The 21,610-nt window shown below is 36.6% G+C and overlaps 2 protein-coding genes across 3 annotated transcripts; both read left to right on the forward strand.

Moving 5' to 3' along the window:
* Positions 1–5,339: 5,339 nt before the first annotated feature.
* adgrg4a (adhesion G protein-coupled receptor G4a) lies at positions 5,340–9,331 on the forward strand. Its single transcript, XM_057349104.1, has 12 exons — positions 5,340–5,403; positions 5,488–5,692; positions 5,967–6,132; positions 6,566–6,715; positions 6,807–6,926; positions 7,050–7,095; positions 7,179–7,282; positions 7,559–7,680; positions 7,889–8,157; positions 8,264–8,360; positions 8,466–8,746; positions 9,162–9,331. The coding sequence occupies exons 1-12, from the start codon at positions 5,340–5,342 to the stop codon at positions 9,329–9,331; spliced, it is 1,794 nt and encodes a 597-aa protein (XP_057205087.1).
* A 1,201-nt stretch (positions 9,332–10,532) lies between these two features.
* Positions 10,533–12,993, forward strand: vgll1 (vestigial like family member 1). Of its 2 annotated transcripts, none has more exons than XM_057349080.1 (4): positions 10,533–10,688; positions 11,655–11,853; positions 11,931–12,323; positions 12,426–12,993. In XM_057349080.1, exons 2-4 carry the CDS (start codon positions 11,664–11,666, stop codon positions 12,464–12,466), a joined length of 624 nt encoding a protein of 207 aa, XP_057205063.1. In that variant the 5' UTR covers positions 10,533–10,688; positions 11,655–11,663; the 3' UTR covers positions 12,467–12,993. The 2 variants fall into 2 exon arrangements, with proteins under 2 accessions (XP_057205063.1, XP_057205062.1); XM_057349079.1 differs by having other exon boundaries at positions 10,533–10,692; positions 12,426–12,990.
* The last annotated feature ends 8,617 nt before the right edge of the window (positions 12,994–21,610 follow it).

Below are 21,610 nucleotides of genomic sequence, written 5' to 3' on the forward strand. Positions count from 1 at the left end.
CAAAATTATTATGCACAGTAAACAGATAAATATTATGTAAACACAAACTTTTATTCTGGATGCGATTAATCGCGATTAATCTTTTGACAGCCCTAGTCCATTTCATAACATGTCCCGTATTGTGATGATTTAATTTCACCCTCTTATGTCAAGTTTAAACATGGCCTGCAGAGTGCATATGGGTGGCATATCTCCAAGATAACAGACAGACTGTCACCATAAAATGTAATTAAATTTGTTTGAAGAAAATTGGACAAGCTGATTGTAATCTAAACACTTGAGTAAGAACATTGCCTGAATTGTTTGATTAAGGTCTAAAAGAACCTCTAATGTCTCCTGTAGGACACATACAGCAATCATAAACATGTGGTGCTGTCTATCTAATGAAAACGCAGTGATTCTTTCTTTAATGACAACATTAATACAGAAATACAGCACTCTTTCTTGTACCATCAACCTTTTTTATTTAGCAAGGGTTGTGCCTTTGGAGCAATATCTCAGAACACAACTTTCACAATGAACCTTTAGCCATACAAGGTGTGTCTCCTCCTGTTTTTATGAGAGTTTTATAAACTGCTCCTAAGAAATGCATCTCCAGTCACAATAATTGTAGATCTGAGTCTGAATGATATAAAAAAATGAGAAGCTCACAGACTTATAAAATGGAAAGATTGAACTAACTTGTTTATAACTAGTTCTTTTTTAATTCCTTGTTGATGTGAACAATGATCCTTTATGTTTATTATTCTCTTTATGATTAATAAATAACTTATCAACAGGAGAGTGGGCGTGGATTTTTTTCTCAAGTGAGAGGAGGTCCAGCGCTTAATGTATTAACAGCATAATATACTCTAATTCAGGGCTAAATCTACACTAGACGGTATTTGTTATTTTTCCAGAATGTTTGGTTCTGTTTGTATTTAAGCACATTTGAATCCAGAGACATGCCAAAAGACAGTAAGTAGTAATATAACTCACAATGTGAAAATAGATTGTAAACTTTTCTTACCTTTAAAAATGTGAAATGAAAGATATTTCCTTTAAAATGCTTTTATTTTAAAATGTAATAATTTTTTCTCTGTAAATAAGACAAATGTGATGACACTCCAAAAATTATTGTATTTTTGTCTTTTATTTTTCTATAGACTTAACATGCATCTAATTGCAAAATACCTGACTGTGACTATTTACACATGGATTTTTGTCTCTTCTCACATTCATGCAGGTAAAATAATTCAGAATTTTACTTTATTATTATATAGATTGTAATAATAGATTTTAATATTATCATCATTCCTACTTGCATTTTGTCCATGTGAAATTGAAACTATCAATGGATTATTAATATGCAAATACAGTTGATTAAATTGTTCCAAACCCAGATTACAAATTAGATTTTTAATCTGTATTATAACTTTTAGCTGGACCTAATTCAAGCCTATGGGGGAGGAAGGTGAATTTTCTGAGTGGATCCTGTTTTTGGCAGCTGAATAAGAGTTGTATGATACCCCCTCTAGAGGAACTGAGCGTGTGTGTTGACCTCAGGAGAAATATTAGTACTTCAGAATGGACTGCTTTTGACTACAAGGGTCCCGGGGGACAACACGTGGAACTTGGCTTAGCCGGGGTCGGGGGCAATTTAAAAGCCTCAATTTTTGGGCAGGAATGGATAGTTGCATACGATCTGCCCTTAAACACCTGGCACACTGTTTGTCTTACATGGTCAAGTCATGCTAGACTTTTCCAGGTGATCGTCGATGGATCTAATTACACATTTCATTTAAATGAAACATTTCCAAGGTTCCTTGCCACAAATGGAACCCTGACTTTGGGAGTATCACATCGTTTTGTTGGAGGTGTAATAGACTTTGAGACTGGGAAAAACTTGCTTGGGTATCTGTACCTGTTCAGAATGTGGGGAGAGCAGTTGAGCGCTCAGCAACTGGAAGCATGGAAATGTGTAGATGGGAACATTGTGATGTGGAGAGAGCAAGACTGGAAGTATCAGGGATGCCCACCAGTGCCAGACGCAAGTTTGAAATGTGGTAAGATAATATTTTCTTTCTCTCTTTCTCAAGATGTAACCAGTACAGTATATTTGCAGGAATGAATACATAAAACTCATGTAACTTGTGATGTGAGACATTGATGTTTAATGAACTTTTAACCCATTTCAGAATGGTCAAAATATCAAATTAAAATGAACACGTCTATTACACAAAAGACCAATAAGTACAACACTGAGAATGAAATGAAGGAGATCGTTCTTACTTGGGTAAGATTGTGGTTTTTTTTATTACCATTTGATCTATAATAAAACATTTTGTGTTTTTACATTTTGTGTCCAATATTTCAGCTTAGGCATGTTTTCCCTCAAAGCATATCAGTGCATTCTTTATTCCTATCACATTTAAGGTAACACTTAAATATTTTTAGTTTTATTTAAATACAGTTTTGCATAATTCCATGGCTCAAACAACTGTACAGTCACCTGAAGATTATTTCACAGTGTCTTATTTTTTATCCTCCCATGTAATCTTTGCTCCAATTTAGCTCTCAAACAATTGATGGTTTAAATCGATACATTAATGAGGACATTCAGGTGCAGTATTACACAACATTATATAACACTTTGCACAACAATGACTCAAATGTTGACAAATACTGTGTTAATATTATATTATGTCTTATAGGGTAGAGGAAATCAGTCAAACAAGAAACAATGGTAAGTTCCCAAATTTCCCAGACAATAAGTTTCATGTAAAATATGTTGTGTACATGACAGTATGTGAACTCTTTCCAACCCTTTTGTTGTTCAAGGTTTGACTGTCTGGTGTTTGTGAGAGCGGTACCTGGAGCTGATGTAGGTGAAACAGAGGCTAAGATACAGAAGCTCCTTAAACCTTCTTACAACCATGACAAAAACATCATCCTAAAAACAGATCCAACATCTATAAACGTCCTCTCAGTAGGTGGGTGGGTGGGGGTGGTTGATTATTTTTGTGACAGTGTTCAGTATATTAAACTTAATCTATTTTTTATTTTGAAGCCCACTTTCCCAATGTGACTTTGGATCCTGCTTTGACTACTGCTGTTGCTACCAAGAATCCTGACACAGAAAATACACACATTGTAACATCAGGTTAGAGCAATCTAGAGCTTCATTTCCAGCGCAAACAGGACATTTGAAAAAATGCTGGGTTATTTCCAACTCCGTGTTGGGTCAAAAAGGGACAAACCCAACCCGGGTTGTAAATGAACCCATGCTGGGTTATGTTGTTTTAACACTTTGGGTCAAATTTAAACCCAACTGATGGGGTTTGTCCCATTTTGACCCAACGCTGAGTTAAAAATAACCCAGTATTTTTATAGTGTAACTAATATAAATGATTTTTTAACAAAGACAGTAACACTTACACCATTTAAATGTATTAAAATGTTAAAGAAAGCTGTATAATCGCATTTTGTTTCTGCCAAATCATCTGTAGTAACTCAGACATCCTTACAGACAAGGGAAATGGAAAATACAAATTGTTCAACTATTTTAAAACCAGACAGAGGTAAATAAAATACCGGCATGACATATACAGTAGCACATCCTTTTTATATTTTGCATTATTTTATTTACCAATAAATTCCAGCTGAAAAATTTGTTGCACTAAGTCATTTTATCGTTTCTCTTACTCTTGCACAGAAAATATAATTATTAAATGCAGCATTGTTCTAATTTCGTGTGAAGTGATGCTTGCTAATGCAAATAACTATGACGATTCATGTCGAAATTTATGACGAAAAGCTTTAAGCGGTTAAAGATAAAAGGATAAATAAAGATTACACAGACATGAGGTAACAGAGTGTTTAGACTCTGAACCTGTTGGGTCGGTGCTCATACTATAGGCTTCAGAATAGCATGGAGGTGGGCTCTTTTCACTTAGACCTGCTGTATGCAGTATATCTCCCAATTTGTCCTTTGTCAACCACGCTTTAATACTGTGAGATTAAGTTTTGCTTTTTGCACGGGCAAGCACCACTCACATTTTTTAGAAATGCAAATCTTAGTTTTAATCCACTGATGTTTCATCAGATTTTGGAGACACTTTTTTCAGAGTCTATCTCAACCTTACAGTGAGCGACAATATCACATCCCCCAAAAACACACTGCAGCAATGGGTGAGTAAAGATTCTAAAATTCTAGAATTTCTAAAAGCCTTGACCACAGCAGACCTTTGCATTTAATGTGCTTCTTTTGTCACCAGCTTCAACAAACACTGGGAGATCAAGGAATGGAACCATTGAATCTTGTACTAGCAGGATTTCCAAAGTATTTGTCTCAGCCTGACCATTTACATTTTAAATGAATACTAATGTTTTTCTGCTCTATAACAGTAACATTAAATGATTTTCAGGTACATCAGCAGTTTTCATGTTAAAGCTCCTGGAAAAGTGGATGCCATACAGACACAGAGGCTGATTTTTGATCTGTTAAGAAACGGATACGCGAACGATTCAATTACTATTAAAGTTCCAAATGATGAAGTCAGCGTCCTCCATATAGGTATTCTGTCGTTTCTGATTAGCAAATCTTGCACTCATGTTAGACGTTACATGTAAAGTTGTTATGCATGTTATATGTTTATGTAGAACCGGGTATTTGTCCTGAGGAAATTACGCACACAGTGTATGGTATATACATATGGCCTGACATGATGGCTCAAACCCCATATTCTATGTGGTGTGTGAAAGGCAAGGAAAGTGCTACAAGGTTTTGGTACGTATACTACATTTAAACATAAAACAATGAATCTATAAAATGTACTAAATTTAACACTGTTAATGTGACTTGTGGGAGTTCAATTTTTTGTTATCAGATCTCTGTTTCAGATAAATGTTGCTCGTCTCTATAGAAACAGTTCAATGGCTTTGCTCAGATAATACTTGCTTTCCATCTGTGTATCTTGCGTCATTTTGCACACACTCTATACACACAATCCTGTGCCGGCTTTACTGATTAATATGTGTTATCTTAGACATGGGAAGCAATATCCTTTAATTTAATAATAAGCTATGCTCAGACGCACCCTGACAAACATTAATTCTAACTGACTTGGATGGCTTTGTCGCTGACAGACCAAAACAAAAATGGCTTTTATTAGCATAACAAAGTCAGGAGAATGTGTTTATAATAACAGAATGTAGTAATGTGATAATAGAACTGTTAATAAAAGAGGCATAAAGTAACTTCTCCAACACGGTCTGAGATTAGAATCTGTCACATTTAACACATTTCTTTTAGTAAATTAAACGGGGAGACTGACAGAGCAGTCTGGGACCCAGCAGACATGAGCATGTGCATGACGACTGTATCAGATTTCGATGATCTGGAAAATATTGAAGTTACAGCTAGTAAGTATCAATATGAGTCTATACATCAATATTTTTTAGCCAAAAGCCAATATTTATCTCTTTCTTTGATGCTTCTTTTCCCAGACAATTCAGCAGATATTGTGAATGTGATCGAGGATCTGTTGAAGGACGAGAACAGTCTGACTGATGCACAGCTGGACATTATTATTGATAAACTGTCTGCGGTTACTAAGATCGCAACCTTGACCGCAGTGCTGGCCAGCAGCATTACTAATATACTTTCAAACATCTGTGAATATACAACCAACCTCGGCCAAGTCACCAATGAGTATGCAAACATACCTAAAGAAACCGTTTTTTTCAATATCAGGTCATAATTTTATGTGAAAACATGAATTTCTATAAATATAGGTCTAAGGCTTCCATTTAGCAGCATCATTACAGATACAGTATATTACCAGAATAAGAATTTATTTAAGTGAAGATTTAATGAATTAATATGAATTAACAAACATTCTTCTTATTAATGTAACATTTCTTCCTTTAAAACCCTTTTAAATACTAAAAGTTTCTGTTAACGGCTCTGTTCTCTTTGTTGGCAGAATACTGTATATCACAGACCTCATGGGAGACAGAACGGTATTCACAGGATCTTATCATAACATGACAGCACCTTCATTGGCACTGCAGCTGATCAACCCAGACACCTCACAGTTCCACGGCCTCACATTTGGAGTGTCCTCCTTTCAGACTGGTCTCACCCCTGAGGTGAGAGACAAAGACTCTATATCTAACACTGCATGGCACCAAGATCATTATGGAAACTTTAGACTCTTAGCGAGAAATAGAGTTGTGATATTAAAATGTCACAGTACTTTTACAAGTGTTTTTTTTTCACACGGCAAGGTTGCTTTGTCCTTGTGTGGCGAGTGTGATTCAAGAGTTATTTTAGCACCATTTATATTTACAAGTGTGATACTCACTCTTACCACCAGGTGACTTTAGATCTTAAAATGTGAGTCAGTGAGATGTGAATCTTTTTAGTCCTTTGGTCTTTTTATGAATTGACATACATATTCATAGTAAACACAAGGTAATAATGATAATCCAAATGTGTTCAACCTATATTTTCTGTCAGCTACACTTCAAGTAAAAATAAAAGGTCAATGGTTATAATAAGCATTTTCTCATTTCTTTGTAGATATATTTCAACAGGGCGTTTTCAGAGCAGACAGACACAGCAGATGTGGCATCCATATCTTTACCTTCAACTGTAGAGAACTTTTTCCCAAACAGTGAAGCCATACCTCGTGTCCAGTTCCATTTTTATGGCAAAAAAAATCTCTTTCAGGTAAATGTATAAGTAATTTTTGCTAAAAAATTATTAAAAAAATAAAACTAATAAAATAAAATAAAAATATGAATGAACATTTTTTTTCTAGAGCGCTCAAAGCAACATGATGCTGAATTCTTACGTGGTGTCTGCCAGTATCACCAACGCCACAGTGAGTGACCTTGAGATTCCAGTGGTGGTCACGTTCCAACATCTCCAACAAAAAGAGGTCTGCGTGAACACAAGCCACCAGTCTTTTGTCAATAAAGACGTTTTACTATCTTCCTCAACATGTGTAACATAAATATACAGAAAAACGCATCTAGATTCTAGATCTTTTCTTTCTTTGCAGGATCAGGCCATTGTCAAATGTGTCTACTGGGATTTAAATAAGAACAGTGAGTAATGTCAAGCACACTTTTACAAAGACACATTTGTAAGTTCATGTGTGCTGGACAGTGAAGGTTTGTGTGCCTGACAGATGGAATAGGAGGATGGAACGATGAAGGATGTGAGATTAAGAGGTCTAACGCCACTTACACACTGTGTTACTGTGATCATCTCACACATTTTGGAGTTCTTCTGGTGAGTTCACACTGTGTGCCCAACAGTATTACTGGCATAAAGTGCACTGACATCAGATCAGAGTTTCACTTCATTTTTAGCTGGGTGATTTTGTTTTTGGAGTCGTACAAGGTCAAAATAAAAACCCAACCATTTGTATATCCATATAGTTCATAATGACCCCAAGTTTCCATGAAACATCTGGGAAATTACATTGTATTGTAAGATGTGCTTATTTACATAATACATGTCTAATTGTTTTTGTTTTAATTGTTTGACTTTCCCCTTGTCTTTCAGGATATCTCTAAAACCCCAATAAATCCAGAAGATGAGAAGATTCTAACTGTCATCTCTTATCTGGGTTGTGGCGTATCTTCCATCTTTCTTGGAGTCACGTTGCTTACCTACGTGGCCTTTGAGTGAGTGCCACAGCAAACCAGAATCATTCTGGTCATTTCTATCATTGAGCAGCGAAAAAAATGGACATGAATTGACAGATCTTTTTGCAGCTGAACGATGCTGCTAACGTTCTGTACTATGCTCAAGATACAGATGGAAAATGCAGTTTTCATTTGATTTACAGTATTATGCCACATTGTTTTTTCCTTGTTTGATGTTCTAACACAGGAAACTGAGGAGGGACAATCCATCAAAGATCCTTATTAACCTCTCAGTGGCCTTGCTAGGGCTGAACATGTTTTTCCTGGTAAACTCCTGGTTTGCCTCTTTAGACAGCGATGGGCTCTGTATTGCTGTCGCTGCCATTCTGCATTACTTCCTCTTGGCTGCCTTTACCTGGATGGGACTAGAGGCCATCAATATGTATCTGGCCTTGGTCAAGGTCTTTAATGCATATGTACCTTCTTACATCCTTAAATTCTGTGCTCTTGGATGGGGTGAGACATTAAGAATGCTAAATTCCTCAATGTCAAAGTTGCAATTTTCTTTTTAAAAAATATTTGTATAGGTAGCAGTACAAATTTCCTTAAATTGTGGTTGCAGGTTCACCTCTGATAGTTGTGAGTTTGGTACTTGCCATTGACACAGAATCTTATGGCAGCAGTGTTACCAGAACACTTCTTGAGAAATCCACTCCCTTGTAGGTGGCATTTTTTTAACACAAGCGTCAGTATTACAACTGAGCTATTACAGCCTGCATGCACAAATAAACTTATGCATGTATTTTCCATCCATATTCTCTCAGTTGCTGGATAAAGAATGATGTGACTTTTTACACAACGGTGGTTTCATTCGTGATCCTGATACTGGTCTGTAATATTGGCGTGTTCACTGTGGTGCTCGTGCAGATCCGCAAAATGCAGGTCAATAAGCCCACCGGCAGCAGAAAAGGACTACTGCACGACCTGCGTGTGGTGATCAGCCTCACCTTCCTGCTGGGACTGACCTGGTTACCAGCCTTCTTTGCTTGGGGTCCTGCCAAAACACCTCTCCTATACCTGTTCTCCATCCTAAACAGTCTTCAAGGTAACAGTGAGTGCGCCATATGCCTAGGGAGAGAAGGTTTCTAATGCAGTATGTGTAATAGACGTAATGCAGATTGTTAAAACTGATCAAGTAAACATGCAATATTCCAATGTTTAAAAACTAAGATAATATATTATTTTTAGATCTTTGGACCAATGCATTGTATTGTATTGTATTTCAGGATTCTTTATCTTCCTGTTTTATTGTTTGATGAAAGACAATGTAAGGAAACAGTGGAGGATACACCTCTGCTGTGGAAGATTCAGACTCACTGAATACTCAGGTTCGGCTCAGATATGTTCTAAAATGTTCAAAAAGGAAACAGCATCTCATATGCAATATTTACCAATTTTAACATAGTTAAGCCTATTTGAAAAAGAGAAAAACATTAAAAAGATGTTTGATTTTTGACTAGATTGGAGCCGCTCTGTGTCATTGGGGGCCAAAGTAAAAGGAGGTCTGCAAGTATCACCATGTATAAAGTCAGAGACCACCAGTGACAGGAAGATCTCTGAGTGCTCACACTCAGGGTCCAGTCACGATCAGGTTTGCTTGACGCAGAACAGGAAGAAGTCTTCTGTGTAATATTTTCTTTCTACTTTACAGCATATATTCATTTTGTTATAATAAAGTTTTTATTATAGGAGACATTATCCTATACTTATTATATTAGTTCTTAGTATATTATAGGCTATCACTGCTCAGTATATAGGTTTCTTTTTTCATTTATTTCAATCTGCCTTCATGTGCATTTTTTGTTTTTACCAAAACTTTGGACATTTAGCAACCGTTTTTTTACAGTTTTATTTTTAACAGAAAATATGTGTTGTTTAATAGAGAATTAATGAAGTGATCTGTTACGAGTATAGTGTCATTACAGAAAAAATGTATTAATCTTAAATCTAAAAATAAAATGAATTTAATTACTTTTCCCTTGAAAAAGTAAAGTAAGGGATTATGCTTATTTTTGTAATTTAATTACAGTTACTTCTGATGTAATTAAACTAAACACTTTGTGTAATATATGTGTGTGCAATAGTGGAATTGACATTAACAATTCAAAGTCTAACTTTAAAATCCATGCTTTAATGTATAATTCTCACATTTGTAATACTTTGGTCAGTTAATAATACTACTTTATGTAGCTTAATATTATTTATTTGAATGAATTAAAAGAGCCGTTTCATGTCTATCCTTGAATCACTTAACTAATCAACGTTGATATAGGAAATAGAAAGTAATTAGTAATAAGTAATTAAATACTTTTTGTAGAGAGTAATTTGTACAGTAATCTAATTTCACTATTGAATATGTAATTAGTAACTAGTAATTAATTCCTTTTCAGAGTAACTCGCCCAGCACTGCATACAACTTTTGTTTGGAAATGGGGAAAGGTGGCAATTTATCAGTATTCAAAAAAGCAGAATAGCAGTATGCCTGTTCTTTAGCAATAAAAAATCATTTAAATACCATATGTTAGTTCACAATACTGTCCAGTAACTGGGTTTTGATAACATTTCATGTGGTTGTGTTGTTGTATAAACATTTATTGTATTATGATTAAATTATTGTGGCATTAAAGATATGTGACAATTGTAAATGTTATTATCAATTGAATTTGGAATGTCTACAGAAAAATGAATTCGACAACATATGCCCTGAAGAAACATGAGTTCTGTGTCCTCTTTTCAGACCGAGAGTTGACGGTTGAATGGTCTAACTTGTTTAGGCACATTCTGCTCATACTGGTTAAAGTGCAGAGATTACGCCCCAACATATAAAAGGCAGAAAGTGAACTAGTTTATTTTAGTCTAACTTTTTTCAAAGAGAAACATCAAGAAAAGCAACAGTTAGACATTTAGCAGTGTATTATCTCTCATGGAACAGGTGGATATTCCCATTACCTCATCAACTGAACTTATTGCAGATTTATAGACTCGTTGTACGTAAGTAAAAATCTGTTTCGTTTTATTTGTGGTTATTTCTACAACAATAATATTTCATTATTTATGAATAACAGCAAAAATAGCCATAATTTTATGTATATTATTAAGTACATCAAGAATATTGAATTAATACAATATTTACTTACTATTGTGATTTGAATTAACTATTTAATATTATTTTGTACCTCACGTATGGTATAATGTTGAAGTGTATTTTGAGGAAATGCTGTGCAAAGAGATGCAGGTGCATATTTAATGCATATTATTATGCTGCATCAAAAAGCAATTGCATTTATGGTTAAAACATTATGTTTAGCAACTGCGCAAATAAAAACAACTTTGAGTTCATTACCTGGCAAGCCACAAGTCACAGCTGTGTAATATCTATCTCACTCAACGTCCACAATGCTGATATGTACATACTGTACATGTAAATAATGTTGATATGAAAATGTTGCATTAAAGATCAATTTCTATTCAATAACATTTACTTTTGTTGGGTTTACATGACTATTTCAAGTCACCATATAATATTGTCTTAAATAAAACAGACGAAATACAGTTACATATGGTATTTTATATTTTACATGTATTTCATAGATTTATATACGCTCTACACTTGTCAATTACTCTCTATTTAATTAACCTTAATATTTCAGTCAAAAATATATAGCTGCTGCAATTCATAAATAATTAATTTATATAAGTATTAACATTTTAGTCAAATAAAAATGTATAAATCTGCATTGTCCCCCTCCAAAGCCCATACCCTAGTTTCACTCATCAGTAACATACAAAGATTACATAACATAGAAAGTTATGGCACATTATTGGATTTTCTTTATTAAAGGAAGATTTAATTTAATGCAATATTGACAATAATCAGTCGATGCTGTCGAATAGATGAAGTGATTTATGGCTATGATACGTGTTCACTAATACATGGGGCATGGTTACCTCAGTACCTATAGATGATGGAGGATCTCAGGAACCAGGTAGCTGAGAAGACTGAAGTGCAGTCAGGTAGTGTGCTTCTCACCTACTTTCAAGGAGACATTAGCAGCATGGTGGATGAACATTTCACTCGGGCACTCAGCAAAGCAACTAAACCGAAGGGAGAACGCTCTAAAAACAAACGAAACCAGAAATCTGCTCATACAAGTAACTCTTCCTTGCATTTCACACATAACCCCTGACCTGTTAGTATACAAGCAACAAAACTCCTTTTGATTTTTTAGATGATTCAGATCAATGGGAATCACATTCACAAACAGTATTCCAGTCCATGTTTTCTCCAGAACGACTCCAGCGAGGAACAAGCAGCAATCCTCAATCAAGCCCTCATGGGTCATTGAATCACCTTCCAAACAACGCCCTCATTTGGCCCGGAGGTTCTAGACAGGACACAGGTCTGGTTCTGCCCCCCATGGTTCACCCCTCAGCTGTATCCACTGAGGGTTTGAAGGTGGCAGAACACAAGTACACTAATTCTCTGTTAAACTTGCTTCACAATGATCAACCTGACATTGGCTCAGTCATGGTGGCCCCATCCAAACAAGAGCTAATATCTGGATGGACTAAGTATCCTGGATTCAGTAACCAGATGAATACTGATATCAGCTTTGATTCTGGTACACGCTATTATCTATAGCCTATAATCTGTTGCACCAATTTGTTTAATATTTAATATTTGTTTCATTATGTTAATTATGCAAATTCTGATTCCATTTTAGGAGTGCAGGTGATAGAAAAGAAGAATATTTATTGGTATTAAATGAAGGTAAATTGAGATTTTAATGAGAGGACAAGGAATTCTGTCATCTCTCTTTCGCTGAAGAAGTGACTTAAGGACTTTGCAATGCTTAACCCGGAGGCTTCTGTGGGCAACCTGTTCAGAAACAAGCTCTGCGTGTACCACAGAAAAGAAGATTGTACAAGAGTATTGCCTCAGGCAATTTGGTTGAAGACATTTTACACGTACACAGAAACACACGCAAACAACAGAATAATCTGTATTTTTCTACTGTATATGTCACAAAATCAAATGAGTTTTATGCATATTAAGGAATGATTTATCTTGTGCAACTGGGCACATTTCTTGTTGTTGGAAGATTTTACAGCACACGTCTGACAGACTCATGATCAAACCTGTTAGGCAGCCTGGTCTGGGCTTTAAATAAACTTTGAAAAATATGATTTGAAAAATTATCTGTTGACTTTATTGAACTATATACTGACATCTTATTCTATTCAGTAGTCTTAAAGATATTAGCAGAGTATTTCTTCATTTATATATTAAATTTACATCAGTGCTGACAATTCTTCAATTTGAGTTTAATCTGCAGTTATCTGTGCGTCTTTAAATGGCGAAATGCGCATTTTGCCGCTGCCGCAGTTAATCTGACTCAGATAATCTCTACCTTTGATTTAACCACTCCTCAAACTCGAGCTGGCCTGCTTTGGCCCAAGGTATTCAGCGGGCCAAAAAAACCTGGCCGTTGGCCCAGAGTAAGTCCCAGGCAGGCCCGATCAAGGCCAGCTTGAGGACTGCCTGAACTTGAAGCCCTTCAAGGCTAAATGTGACCATTTAAAGCTGGGGAACGGTATCTGACAGCTATCAGATACCATTCCCCCTGAGTTCCATGAGATAGGAAGTTCATAATTTTTTTCACATTTACATTACTGACTTTTAAAGCCACAAGAAGTAGGTTTGTAGAGTTTCATCCTTACATCACTAAATGTTTCAATCGAAGCAGGAGAACTATTCTCACAACAAAGAATGTTGCTGTCAGATGAGGTTCCCCTGTGTTCAAATCATCAACCTTCCCATCATAAACCCAATGCCCTGACCACTACACCACGGGACGAGGCCTGCTTGAAATTGAGGCCCTTCAAGGTTAAATGATTCCAGTTGAAGCTGAGATTTTGCTGTCAGATACTGTTACCCCTGAGTTCCATGAGATAGGAAGAACATAATTTTTTCACATTTACATTACTGATTTTTAACACCACATGAAGTAGGTTCTCAGAGTTTCATCCTTAAATCACTAAATGTTTCAATCGAAGCAGGAGAACTATTCTGACAGCTAAGAATGTTGCTGTCGGATAAGGTTCTCTGTGTTCAATGAGAGAAAATAACGGGAAGCAGGATTCATACCATCAACCTTCCCATCATAAACCCAAAGTCCTAACCACCACAGGGTGAGGCCTGCTTGAAATTGACGCCCTTCAAGGCTAAATGCTTCCAGTTGAAGCAGGGGGAACGCTATGTGACAGCTGAGGGTTTTCTGTCAGATACCGTTGCCCCTGAGTTCCATGAGATAGGAAGAACATAATGTTTTTCACATTTACATTGCTGATTTATAACACCTCAAGAGGTGATCAGAGTTTCATCCTTAAATTACTAAATGTTTCAATCGAATCAGGAGAACTATTCTGACAACCAAGAATGTTGCTGTCAGGTAAGGTTCCCCTGTGTTCAATGAGTGTAAAAAGGAGGCATGACTCAAACCATTAACCAGCCCGTTAGAAACCCCAAGTGCTAACCACTACACCATGGGGCCCAGTGGATGGAGCCTGCTTGAAATCGTGGCCTTTCAAGGCTAAATGTTTTCAGTTGAAGCAGCTGAGATTTTTCTGTCAAATATTGTTCCCCCTGAGTTCCATGAGATAGGAAGTTTATCATTTTTTTCACATTTACAGTACATTGCTGTTTTTCAACACCACAAGAAGTAGATTCTCAGAGTTTCTACAAGTTGTCCCGCGTGGTCACTCTCTCTGGCGCCACCATGAGTGCACTCATAGCCTATTGCTTAGTCTTCTTATTTTAGTTAGCGAATAGCGCAGGCCATTTTCCATTATCAAAAGTAGTTACTGTTTCTTCATAACCCCTGTGTCCCCCGTGCCAACAGCATGCCTGGGCCTACTGGATGGGGCCTGCTTGAACTAGATGCCATTTAAGGATAACTGTGGCCAGTTAAAGCAGGGGGAACGGTATCTGACAGCAAAATTCTCCCTGTGTTCCATAAGATAGAAAGTTCATTCTTTTTCCACATTTACACTGTGACTTAAGTAGGTTCAAGTCTTGCTTGAACTTGAAGCCCTTAAAGACGAAATTTGGCCAGCTATAGAAGGGGGAATGTTATCTGACATCTGAGAATTGCTTGTCCCTGCTTTAACTGGCCACATAATTTTAAAGTTAGTATAAAGAGGTCGAGTCAGCTGAAAATGGGTGGGTCTTTAGCTGCAAGTGGGCAAATAGCTGTGGACACAAACCTCCAGATCATTTTGATAGTAGTTGTAGTGTTGGTTCATGCTCCATCCAGTATTGGTTCATGATCCACAGTTGGTGCCAGTTCATTTTGTATTTTCCCATAAAAAAATAATAATAACCCAATGCAAACCCTAAACCCAACTTACATGAAAGGGCAGCACAATCTGATGGTAGCACAAAATGTCAAAACAGCAGCAGTGATATGCTAATTTTAATAATTAATAACAAAGAAAAACTGCAGTGCTTGCATTGGCTCAGAGATATTGTGGTTTCTTAAATTAAAATTGTTCACTCGATCGGCTATCATTTTATCTGCCTTTATTTTGGAGTTGACTGTGGTGCATTGGGGCGCCTACAAAGAATCCAGAACGCAGCGGCGAGAATGATTAAGTCTGCAAAATAACATGACTCAGTTACCCCACTGCTTGCGTCATTAAATTGGTTGCCGGTACGACTTGAAATGATTTATAGCATTCTCATTTTCATTTTTATGGCTCTTCACAATTTAGCCCTTGGGTATTTGTCAAATTTGGTATCAGAGATCACGAGATCTCTGAGCTCTGAAAATCAACACCTCCTGTGTGTTTCTAGGGCAAAATACAAACACAGGGGAGTTAGAGCCTTTTCACAAGCAGGTCCAAAACTGTGGAATGACCTCCCTCTCATTATTAGATCTGTCAACTCATTGCCAGTCTTCAAAGCTATGTTAAAAGCACATCTTTTTTTTTTTTTTTTAAAGAGCAGTTGTTGTGATGCAGGTTTAACTCATTTAAATTGTGCCCATGCTGTTATGTGTTTTGTTGGTGTTTATTTGTGAAACATTTCTGTTTGTGTATGTCATATTATTGAGATGTTATGAAGCACTTCAAACAAACATACAAAATACAAGAATATGTGTAATTATTATTGTCATACCAATGTAAAGATCAATTTAATGCTGTTGTGTGTTTATTTGATGAAAATTTTATTATGTCATGCTGGCCATAACTTGCAGTTGCAGAGAACTTCCGGTGGACTAAAACACGCTTTGTTCATAAAAGCTTTATTTTTCGTCTTGGTATTATTGTATATTCTTTTGGTGCATTTAAAAAAATTGTGATGAAAACAAAACTTCAAACTACGATTAAAATAGTATATTTAATAGTTTTTTATTACTGTCTTTACTTCCTGCCATCCTCATTCAATGCATGAAAATCCAGGGCTCTCACTAAAGCCTTGGTGTTTCGAGTCAGATCCGTAAGCGTGGCTTGTTGGTTTTGACCAAATCTTTGCTGTTTCCCGTCTTACGAAACCCTAACCCACACCCTAACCTAACCCTGACCATCTAAACTACATATGATTATTAAACTTGCCAAAAACACGGTTGCATGATGACGTCAGACTCGAAACACCAAGGATTTAGTGAGAGCCGAAAATCCAGGCTATATACTTGCAGCGCAAAATCCTCCCACTTGCAGGGCTTGGCATAAAATACTCCCTACTTGGAGTTATTTGGGCTGCACGCGATATCTATTTAGTTCCAATTGCTGTCTTTCCTATGGCATCACGAACAGACACTACCCCTAATGCTGATTAGATATGAGAGTGTTTGGTTTGAATTTTCAACAGTGTTTCTCGGAAATCAATTACTGCACCTTTAAATTGCAGCAACAAGGTTTGCAAAAATGCTCCATGCTTTTTTCCAGGCTTTCTCCAGCAGCTAATTAAAATGTCAACACTGCTCCCTAGCGGATGAAATTAACATTGCACTGCATGCAATTATTTTAAAAATACAAACATGAAGTCTGTATGTTTTACTTTGAGGGAATCTTTAGCCTATCTCACTCTGAGATTTAGCTATCAAACTTCAATTCATAGACGCAGATGGAGGAACAGCCATTTCCACACCCTTGCTTGTGGATTATTGATGTCCTTGTACTATATTTAGCCATTACCCATCTGGCAGTACACATGTCCTTTTCCAAATTAAAATGACCAAAGCCAAGGCTAATTCCAGACCTACATTCAGACTCTCTCTGGCATTATTCAACACAATATTAATTTACTTCACCTTTCATTACAATAGAATTAGATCATTTAGAACAGTATTTATAGAGGATATTGCTTTGATAAACCTATAATTCATAAATCTGACAAATATTAGAATAAATCATCAGGTTTCGTTTTATGGCAAAACAAACAAACAATGTTTGTAAATTCTGTCAATCTGATGACACTTACAGAGGATTGTATGCATATACATAATAAAGAAGAACATTTCTTTACATGTGTGAAAAAAAAAGAAAATACTCTTTAGGGGATTTTATTTTTTCTCAAACATAAAATAGGTCAGGTCTCATGTTTTGTCTAAGGGTGATACACAATTTGCTCTTTATTTAATATAGGACACTATATTCGCTGTTGAGCTTTTATTGTGAGCCAACTGATAACACTGACCCACCACGGGTATTCATGATTCAACCCAGCACCTGACACTTTGTCTGCATTATTAGTGCCTGTCTGTGTAAATTTACCCATTGCATATTATATGTTGTTTTATGTATTTGTTTGCTTTTTTCGATACTAATTAACCGTGTAAACGTTATAACTGCACTCTTTAAAATGTGCTTAAAAGGAACCATTAAAAAAAGCTTTTTGATTTGTTAATGTCTCGCGGGCGAAAAGTTTGTCGTAACGCAAGCGTTACTGAACATGTACCGAGTAAAATATTACTGAAAATTGATTAGTAATGCCGTACACTACTGCGTTACAGCGAAAAGTAATGCGTTATGTAATACATTACTTTTGTAACGCACTATACTCCCAACACTGCACACGCGTCTCTCAGACGCACGGAGGTCAGAGGAAGGGTGTCAATGGTGGGCTGCGCGACAGTGAGGGAGAGAGAGAGATGGATCCATTCCTTATGAAAAGTCATTGTGTTTTCAAGTGCAGTGAAGCTGCTATGGGCTGGGTTTCCTTCGTATCACTACGTCGTTCTTAAGAGTATATTGCTACCACTCTTAAGGTATAACTTAAGAATGACGTAGCGTTAAGGTTTCGGGAAACCCAGCCCTGGTCGTCTACAGTTGGAGTTTGAACATTAGCCACAAAGACACTTCTGCGCTCAGTCAAAGTGCAAATGTCAGTTCAGGAGACCCCTCAGGAGCTCAAGACGGCGCCTGGCGTGAGCAGGACCGGACACACGGTGATAGCTGTCTGTCTTGGATTCATTCTGGTGTTTGGGTGCCTGAACAATCTCTTTGTGCTGCTCATCTTGGCGAGGTTTCGCTCACTGTGGACGGCCATCAATCTGATTCTGCTCAACATCAGCGTTAGTGATGTATTGGTATGTTTACTGGGGACTCCCTTCCGTTTTGCCTCCAGTCTCTATGGGAAATGGCTTTTGGGACAGCACGGCTGCAAATGGTATTGGTTTGGTAAGTTTTTATTCCATGCACGCGCAACAGGTTTCAGATGCAGACCTCGTGTAGCAGGCAAACTTTCTTTGTAGCGTGAATAAGCTATGCGTGTCTAGGTTTCCTAATGTACGCCTAGTTGAATATTGTATGTAAGTGGGTGGTTGACATTTAAGGGTGAAATGGGGGAAACTCTTCGAGATCAGCGTTAGAGGAAAATGTATCGAGGGAATACGGCAGATTACTACTCTGAAAGTATCAAAGACAAATATATTTTTACGAAGTGCAACTTATACTTTTCCCTAAGATACACCTTGTTAACTTCACACAATTATTAAAATTAAAATAGCCTATAATTCATAATGTAAAAAAGTCCTACAAATGTTATTTAGCAACAGAAGTACAATCTTGATAACAAAAGCTGTTGGTAAACATACACAATTATTAAACTATAAAATAAAACATAAGTAGGTCATATTCTTTTCTTTATTTACTTTTCTTTATTATTTTATTGGTAGGAGTTTGTGTCATGCTGAAAATAAAAAAAATATTTTTAGAATTCGCTTTAATATTGATTTTAATATAACAAATATGAATAATAAATAAACAAAAAACATACTGCAACAGACACAATGTGGTTAAAATAAAATAAAAATGTTTTTAAAATCAAATCTTTGCAAATAGTTAAATGCATTGAACAGTAAATTCCACAACCTTTGTATGGTCTGTGCTCAGAATTTAAAGGGACAGTTCACCAAATGGGAAGTAATGAAATTATCAAATGTTTTGACAATCACAATACACTTGTAATGCAAGGTTTATGTGTTATTGTTTTTATGACATTCCTACATCCCATGTTCATTACACATATTGTAATAACACTTGTCTCCATTAGTAGGAGCCACTGCCCATGTCTAATAGCAGAGAGTTCACAATGATAAAAGTGATCAGTAGGGATGTAACGATTCACTCAGCTCACGATGCGATGCGAGTCACGATTCTGATCTCACGATGCGATTTATTCACGATTTACTCACGATTTATTCTTACAAAATGAGTTGAAACAAATTAGAAATGAACAACTTCCCTTGCATTATTTCTTAAATGTTTCACTTTTCTTTGTATAATAAAATAATGTTTTATTTCAAATAACAAAACTAAACTGCAATTTTATAACAAATTAATAATAGAAAAAGTCTCTTTAATATAAACAAACTAATACTGTCTGGGCTTTTCTTGGATTTTTTTGCATTTAAGAAATATCAGCATGTCCACGTTTAGATTTGCAGTGAAAATAGCGGCCCCTGCTGTTCAAAAAATGTATTGCGATTCAGTTCACACCTCAACCGATTTGAATCGTCACTCATTATAACCGATTTTCAACCGGCTCACGGTGAATCGTTACATCCCTAGTGATCAGAATAGAACTTGTCATGGCTCTGCTTCCTTAGTCAGGTTTTTCTTGGTCCTGTAGCAGAGCCATGACAAAGTCTTTGGTTATGTGTGGAGAGAAACGTATTATTGTCCGTTTGACTATAATATACGTTCTCTCCAGTGTCTTGTCATTGGCCCCATTCCTCTCGTTTCCTCGTTATCTTTCCCTAAGTGTTTGATTACCCACACCTGCCCCGTGTCGTTATCCCTCGTTTGTCTTCCCTTTAAATACCCTCTTGTTTCTTTGTCTTGTGCTCGTGGATTGTACGTATGTGTATGTGTTCATGCACATGTTGTTCCTGTCCGTGTTCCTGTCCGTGTTCCTGTCCGTGTTCCTGTCCGTGTTCCTGTCCGTGTTCCTGTCCGTGTTCCTGTCCGTGTTCCTGTCCGTGTTCCTGTCTATGCCTAGTTCGTGATCTGTGAGTTTTGTGTGTTTGCTTTAGTTTTATCCTGCCTTGTTTCTATTAAGACGTTGTGTCGTGTTTTTTCAGTTAGGGTTTTGCTGTTCTTGTTTTTTCCTTTTGCCCCACGTGGGAAGTCTTTGTTTTGTTAATATAGATTCTTAGTTTCGTTTTCCCCCATCGAGGGTGTTTTGTTTTGTGTTTTTTGAATAAAGTCTTTTTGTTAACCCCTTCACTGCTTGCCTGCGCTTGGGTTCTCTTCCACGTCACGTTCGTGACAAGAACTGATTAGAAAGATGATACATGCAGATTTTCTTCAACTAAAGATACAGAGACATGTTTAACATCATATCATATTATTGTAGCTGATGTTTTATTTTTATACTTTGTAGTTCGTTAAACAGAATTGTGTTTACAAGTTTACAAGGACAGAAACCGTGCAGTGAACTGACAATCTGGAAATTAAATGTCATCCATGCAAACTATGTAAACATTTAACAGTTTTGATATTCATCATCTATAAAAAATAAAAACTGACTGTGTTTTTAATCTGTGTCACAGACATTACAAAACCACAATCTGATAACACTGTGATGGTGAATTCATGAACTTCATAGGTGCCAGATAGGTATCTCTCACATTCTGCAGCTATATCTTCTTGGTGATGAAAATTCTGTCATGAATTTGTTTCAAACCTGTATAAATGTTCTGTTGAACACAAAGGAAGACATTTGGAAGAATGTTAACTGATTTCTAAACTAATAACTGATTTTTTTTAACTAGATTTCTGGGGCGCCAATGACTACCAAAAAATGGTAGTCAAAGGTGCTCCAGAACTGTTGACTTTCTTTGATTTGATTGGTCGCTGCTAGGCTCTGTAACCAGTAACTCTCGCCTCCATTCATTTGATTGGCCACCTCACTTATTTTGATATTGCAATGTTGCGGTTAGTCAGTAATTTCACCATTTTTGACACACACCCATATCACAAAAAACTGTAATTTCATGTGCTCTTGGGGGCCCCTTAGTGGCGGCGAGGCCCCAAACAGCCGCTTAGTTCGCTTGTAGAGAGGGCCAGTATTGACACCTAATCCTAACACCTAATATTAAAAATTAGGATTAGGTGTGAGTGAGGGGAGGGGTTAGGATTAGCTAATCCCCCATCAAAATCAATGAGGGGAGTAGTAATCTGGCGGGGAGTCCAAATTCGGCACAACACCAATGTCCTGAAATTTCATCCTACCCGTCAGATTATCCTACCAGGCATGCGCACATCAATGTTACGTCATTTTTTTGCGCTATAAAATTATCCTACCTGTTTATTTTATACTGCTACGGGATGTATTTTCGACAGAACACCGGCTCTGACCAGAATACACTCTGATACACATAATCTGATACAGATTTTAAAG

The sequence above is a fragment of the Triplophysa rosa genome, linkage group LG13 (assembly GCF_024868665.1).
Source record: "Triplophysa rosa linkage group LG13, Trosa_1v2, whole genome shotgun sequence".
NCBI lineage: Eukaryota > Metazoa > Chordata > Actinopteri > Cypriniformes > Nemacheilidae > Triplophysa > Triplophysa rosa.

Excerpts from the sequence above, each read along its gene's own strand:
- adgrg4a (XM_057349104.1), top strand. The coding sequence starts at position 5,340 with ATGAGCATGTGCATGACGACTGTATCAGATTTCGATGATCTGGAAAAT. Across the intron at positions 6,133-6,565 it reads AGACTGGTCTCACCCCTGAG|ATATATTTCAACAGGGCGTT; the intron begins GTGAGAGACAAA and ends ATTTCTTTGTAG. Across the intron at positions 7,096-7,178 it reads CTGGGATTTAAATAAGAACA|ATGGAATAGGAGGATGGAAC; the intron begins GTGAGTAATGTC and ends TGTGCCTGACAG.
- vgll1 (XM_057349080.1), top strand. The coding sequence starts at position 11,664 with ATGATGGAGGATCTCAGGAACCAGGTAGCTGAGAAGACTGAAGTGCAG. Across the intron at positions 11,854-11,930 it reads CCAGAAATCTGCTCATACAA|ATGATTCAGATCAATGGGAA; the intron begins GTAACTCTTCCT and ends TTGATTTTTTAG. Across the intron at positions 12,324-12,425 it reads TGATATCAGCTTTGATTCTG|GAGTGCAGGTGATAGAAAAG; the intron begins GTACACGCTATT and ends ATTCCATTTTAG.